This window comes from Ornithodoros turicata, chromosome 1 (genome assembly GCF_037126465.1).
Source record: "Ornithodoros turicata isolate Travis chromosome 1, ASM3712646v1, whole genome shotgun sequence".
NCBI lineage: Eukaryota > Metazoa > Arthropoda > Arachnida > Ixodida > Argasidae > Ornithodoros > Ornithodoros turicata.
Genome location: NC_088201.1, coordinates 22,208,561 through 22,214,932, shown reverse-complemented (window position 1 = coordinate 22,214,932; position 6,372 = coordinate 22,208,561). Strand labels below are relative to the sequence as shown.

At 45.9% G+C, this 6,372-nt stretch overlaps 2 protein-coding genes across 2 annotated transcripts; both read right to left on the bottom strand.

The window, feature by feature from the left end:
* Positions 1–667: 667 nt before the first annotated feature.
* LOC135397503 (uncharacterized) lies at positions 668–2,915 on the bottom strand. The gene is made up of 2 exons (XM_064629109.1): positions 2,336–2,915; positions 668–1,466 (listed from the first exon to the last, which is right to left on the bottom strand). The coding sequence occupies exons 1-2, from the start codon at positions 2,763–2,765 to the stop codon at positions 697–699; spliced, it is 1,200 nt and encodes a 399-aa protein (XP_064485179.1). The 5' UTR covers positions 2,766–2,915; the 3' UTR covers positions 668–696.
* A 310-nt stretch (positions 2,916–3,225) lies between these two features.
* On the bottom strand, positions 3,226–6,079 carry LOC135397495 (neprilysin-11-like). The gene is made up of 2 exons (XM_064629102.1): positions 5,935–6,079; positions 3,226–5,687 (listed from the first exon to the last, which is right to left on the bottom strand). The coding sequence occupies exon 2, from the start codon at positions 5,669–5,671 to the stop codon at positions 3,614–3,616; it is 2,058 nt and encodes a 685-aa protein (XP_064485172.1). The 5' UTR covers positions 5,672–5,687; positions 5,935–6,079; the 3' UTR covers positions 3,226–3,613.
* Positions 6,080–6,372: the final 293 nt, after the last annotated feature.

The following is a 6,372-nucleotide window of genomic DNA, read 5'->3' as shown; positions in this document are numbered from 1 at the left end:
AGTATGTGAGTATGTCATCGCAACATATGGCATCCCGGGGTATTTCTGCTCCACTGCTTGAGTGATTGACAACTTCCCCACGCCAAGATCTGTAGTAAAGCGATCGGCCATGAGAAAGACGATGACTGGAGGCCTCTGAATGTTTTTTTGTGAAGTGGATGCCACCAAACCAGGAAGAAACAGAATATAATTTTGGAGGAGACACTGAGAGTATGTGTCCTGACTGCATGGTTGTTGCACCGCGGAAGTGAAAAAACGTGCGGGGAAGCCATAGTTTGCACTTTTCGTCAGTCTGCAGTCATAATGGATATATCTATGGATTTTGGTTGAGACCTCTTAGACTACCCCGTCGACCAAAACATGCAAGCTACCCTGTCTCTACCAGTCTTCATTTTACCTAGCAGTACCGTGACAAGCGCATAGCGACAGAGCTAACACGCCATATGCCGTGAGGAGGAGAGCTCCAATCACTGTCAAGAAAATACGCGGGGTATCATTTCTGCGGAAACTCTTCACATTTTTGCATTCACGTCTTATGTAACACATCCTCTTTAAATGTCGAGTCGGGCATACTTGGAACGAATAGCAACAGCGCCTTTCACCGATAACCACGGTGCAGAGAGAGACAAATGATACACCGCTTTAACCACACGTCTCATGACACAACTCCAAAGCAAATTATATCTTTGTTCAGCATTATATGAGCCTGAGGCCCCAAAGCACTAGGACTAAGGAAACAGTCGGTGGTGCACTGCGATCTCCAGCGCTGAATTTATAGCCTTCCATAGAAGTGCTAAGACTGCTAATGCTGACACAGCGGTCTCCTAATTCTCTCTTGTGACTGAAGCAAGTACAATGGTTCAAAATGCACGTAGCATCATAGTCTGCGCACTCGTCCTCTGAGTTACAACGTGATCTGACGCCCACTTTAGGAACGCACTTGTTGTGATCTGTACGACCGTAACCCTTCACACAAGCACACCATCCTTTACTAGTGCATTCGCTGTGCTTCGTGGTACTAAGACACTGTTCGTTATACATGCAGGGGGTTTCCAGGTAGGATTCATCGCGACAGGTGACATGCTTTGACGTCAAACGAACTTTGTAGTAGCCCTCACAAGCGCAAGACATGTCACGGCACACAGCCATCCTCTCAGAGCAGTCGGCGTCTTTGCACATGTCGCTTAGCGGAATGTTCACATCCAAGTGAACGGTTGACAGGTCATAGTCCGTTAGCGTGGTGCAATTAAACGTGTACACTCCTGTGCTTGTAGGAAGTCTTGCCAGGTTCTTAATAACAAGATTGGATACGCGGCCTTCTGGCACTGTCTCTTCAGACAACAGGTCGTAATCTTCCAGGGGTCTTCCATTCAATGTCCAAAATATGGACACCTGTGCCTGGTAGCCAACGGAACAAGAAAGCTCAACACCTTTCTGTGTGCGTTTCTCGTAGATATGTGGGCGACCTGAAATGCAATATCTACAATTAAAACCATTGACACGTTGAAACGAATGCAGGAGTCTTCTACTTGAGTGCGCACCTAAGTTAGAACGAACACTTTCCCAAATAAATTTTGTAAAATTTAGTTTGTAAAGAGGTTTCGGTGAGTACTTCAAACCAATAAAAATAGAGGTTGCACTTAACGAACCTTGTCTACCTTCTGAGATCTGTATGAAATATGCCGAATGTTTATTTCCAGATGAAGCACGCCTATGACATGAGGAAGGTATAGCAACTAGAGCGGATTTCTTGCTTTACCCATGCTCACAGTTAACACAGTCTATACAATAGGAGAGCGCCCACGCTCGTCGAGACTTTGTGAACCTGCAAACTAGAGTATTAGTTTACAGGTAACAACGTACTCCAATTTCACAACACTTTCAGGAAGACCTGCCGGCCCGCTCGCAGGATCGTTGAGGAAGTTCCTCACTGGCAGCCTTCGTAACACAGCGCACTGGCAAAGTACCGAGGGCGGCACTGAGGAGTTTTCTCAACGATCGTGCAAGTGGGCCCTGTTTTCCAGACAAGAAGACCTGGAAGAACAGCCTGTCGCTTTGACGTTAACACGCAGGGTAGAGCAACTATGAACGACGACTCAAAAGTCCGTGAACATCGTAGCCCGTACACAGAGCAATTCACGCGCAAACCAACAACCCTTAGTTGCAATCGTGACAGTCTTTAAAAATATTACAGTGTTGCTTTTTGGCTACACTGACAACCAAATTGCCATATTATGTGATCTGCCAAAGAATGGTGGTGAGGATACCAGGAAGCCCACAATACCAGTTTGAAAAGTCACCAACAATAAACAAAGTCGAACTGAAGGGCACACACCTCTTTCAAACTTCATGGTTCTCACGTCCACGGCGCTTCTACTGCCTGGCGTGTCCAAACTTCGGCGCTCCAGCCTCGTCCTTTGGCTCCTACTGCCTAAACTGCGGAATCCTTCTGGCTCACCAATGGCGCGGAATGCCATCATTCGTTGTCCAGGCTCTGGCTGCTGCTCAAGGATATCTAGGACCGATTTCCTTAGCGTATTCGACAAGCCGATGTCATGCTGCCAGGATATATTCTTCATGAGCTGCGCCAGTTTTAACTTGGAATTGAGACGCTCATTTCCACAACACAGACTGGCAGCAAAGACCAAGATTACCGACAGTCGCAGGACTAGCATAGCGGGAGGCTTCCAGGGTCCCCCTGCTTGTCTACACGATGGGAAAGAAGAAGGAGGACTTCGTTCGCAGCGCGTCGCGCGCCTATGCATGTCAACATGGCATCCTGGTTTCCACTGAGTGAATATGTCATCAAACAGAGCAGCGCGAAGAAAGAACGGATTAAATATCGGAACGGCTGAAGGCCATCGTCGCTTTTATATGTCCTAGTGTTTCACACGCAAAATACCTTCACGCGAGCCTGCTTTCAGGTTTATTTACTTTTATTTATTTATTTTTTAATTCGCTTTTTCTTCGTCCAAACTGTAAGGTGGTTTCCAACCAACCACAGAAAAGGAACATAAAAACGAGGTCAGGAAGGCTATTTTTCGCGAGTTGGGGGTTATAGGTATTTACACATTTTATTTAAATTTGGACCCGTTCTGCATTTTACTTTAATCAGAAAACTAGATACCCGAATTTGCGTGCTACAAATTCTACAACGGGCTTTTCCACACGCGTGGATAACAGACATGTTTTGAGTTGCAGTGCCCAAATGTGATTGCTAGACCATTTTAACAGTGAATAAACATATCATGTTTATTAAAATTTTCGTTACCACTAGGACATCCGAAGACAATTGATCCGATGCGTGTCTCGTCCGTGGTCTCGTCTCAACGTAGTACACAAAGAGCCGGCTGTACTTCAATATATCCTCGAGCTAGCCCATGCGGGTGCATCATTACGATTTTACTTGTACATGGAATGCACTGTGCCAGAAGCGAGTAGTTTACTGACCCAAACAACATTCTTCCTCACGCGTTTAATTACAAACGGAAGTTACTATATACATTAAGAAGCTTCAAAGGGGTCACATACTGGCGAGTTCTCCGTTAAATCTCTAAACAAGTATGCACTAAACTTTTGCTGTACATATTTAAAAGCCGTGTAACTTTTGACCTTAGCTACATTTTCGTCTATAGTACATGTGGTCAGACTTTTTGCAAAAGAAAGCATCCGTAAACCCTTTCGTATACGACAACGGAAAATTACACATGTGCTGGTTCATCGCATAAGTAGATGATGTTTTGGAGCACCAACGGTAACAGTAACTGAGAAAGAAGATCTGATTGCTTGACAAGTAATCAAGTGTCCTCAGCCTGTTGTCGTTCGCGTGAGGATATATGGAATAAGCATGAAAAGCGCGGCTGACACCAGTTAGCGCTGCCTTGAGCATGCGGAATTGGTCAACTGTGGTCAGGCCTTTCGCTCCATTAGACCACAGGCCAAAATCCTGTAGGTAACAAAGAGATCGCGTGTTGGCGCGGAGCTGTGTCTTGTTCGTCCACCAGTCAGACGGAGACCCAAACGGGTTGTAGTTTTTACCAAGAACGTCGAAAGCATGTGACATTTCCTCCGCGATCGCAGTGGCTAAGCCCCCAAATTTCCACGCAGTTGGGAACAGTTTGATGAACAGAGGCGGAGAGGCTGCGGCGACAGGAACGATCATTTTGTTGAGATCATTATGATACTTTAGTGAATGCACGCTATCTAATGGGAAGTTCCACATGTTGAAATCCGATTCCGAGATATGCGTGTGCAGTAGACGTTTCATCTTGTTCATTTTTGCCTCCCTAAGGGTGATAGAGACGTTCATGTAGTCTGCATTAATGTCTGGTATATGCGCATAATACTTGTTCAACTTGTCTGGAAATTCAGCAAATGACGGGAATCCGTCCAACAGCATCATATAGATGGCTTTGCGGATGGCGTTGGACTTTGTCTTTTCATCCATCCAATGGTTTTGCCGAATCATTTCGACGAAGCTTCTCCTGATGTGCACCGAAAGGCGCATGATAGACATTTTCGCTGATAAACCACTAATCGTCATCACTTGGGGAGTGACTAGGGCAAAATGCAAATTTTCGCGCACACTTGCGAGGCACCGCTTCTCACTGAAGACAAACTCCATGTTGGATAGGGCAGTTCCAAGTGGGTATGATGCTTCCATTCCAAGTGTCCTGATAACACCCCAGCCCACAAACCAGGACAGTAACATCTGGTCCTCAAGCTTCAGCACAAGATCTGACACCGTTTGTAAAATGTAGACGTCCTCGATCCAAACCACAGTGGAACTGGTGATGGCTTTGGCCTGTGGCAGCACATTGTTTATGGCTCGAACCCATTCAGAACCAGGGTAGTTGGGCATGTAGTTACCAATGTTCCCGATCATTATAGCCTCAGCCATTTGACGCCGTGGAGGTAGCACAAGAAATGCTTCACGGACATCGTCCTCGAACTTGAGAACTACAGCGATCATGGCTTCGAAGTTTAGATCACCATAAATAAGTTTCAGAGCTTGACGCATTGTTTGCTTGGTCGTTCCATTAGTCAGAAGGTAATAATTGATAAGGATCGGAGCAGACACTGATAGTCTCAGATTGTAAATCCCTGTGTAATCCTCGTACAGATCCAGAGTAAAGAGCAAATCGATGTTATAAGATAGTGACAGAGACACCAGCACGTCAAGCGCTTTCAGCTGCACTGTACTACCTCCAGCTGGGAAGTTGAGATTCAACTTGTCCAGCAGGCGAAGCATGGCCTCTGCATTTGTAGACTCTGTGTTGATCATACTGGTGCACGCTTGGAATATGGCCGCAGCCTTCTGCACTGCACTCTGCCCTTGTGCAGGAACACGAATTTTTTTCAGCCGACTGATCATTCCGTTGATGATTTTTTCGAAGGTGAAATCTGTCTGATCGCTGTATCCGGGATGCGCTCTCTCCCAATGACCGCAAGCAAACTTATAGAAGTCTTGGCACGGTGGAGCCTTTCGATTGATCGACATGCGTATATCACGGGTGAACTTCTCGCACGATGATGTCAAACAGTGATTTACTCTGATCTGTCGAAGCCAGCGAACAATAGGATAGTTGATGAAGAAACATAGCAGTATGACCAGGGATACAAAGGTGATGTAGTTCAAGACTTTCGTTGACAAGGCATGCTCCCTGGCCATCTTGCTAAGTCCGAACCTGGAAAGAGTTACAACACATCATCAAGTCCTGCACCTCTTACAACACCGACAGCCTCAAAACAGTACAAGGAATCCTGTACGTGTGTCCAGCGAAAGCATAGTAGTCATTAACGTAGGTATTTCAACCGTTATGTCATGCTTTAGGAAATTGTTTATTGCATTGTCGTGTGCAATTTAGTTGGACACTCGTGTAATAACTTGGCTTCGCAGAGTAGGAATAAAAGCGGGGAGATAAGCGTACTTACTAGCAAGTAGACCGCCAAATTTATGAGTCGCGCATTATTCGCCGTGATCAAACGGCAAAACAAAATATAATGCTACTCATATTTTAGCATCTTTAAAGGAACGGTCATGTCTTGTGCACGTTGTCATGGCGCACGAGTTTCGTCGTCGTCGGACATTTATCTTTAGTGCCGAGTTTTAGCACTGGACAACAGCTCCAAATTATGCGCCATATCACTGTAGCTTATCCGTCATCGCTTAGAGGGAGTCCCGTGCATGCTTAGGTAATTTGAATGGCTTCCTCAGAATTTCTTGAAGGGACGGTGTTCCTCGGCCGCCGTCATCAAATGGTTGTTACGGCAAGGCGTACGCCCGCTGCTGTAAGAACCACTGCAGCACGTGTAGGGTGTATCGCTGTTCCACATATTATCGTACAGGCACAATGCCATCACAGTTTGCGC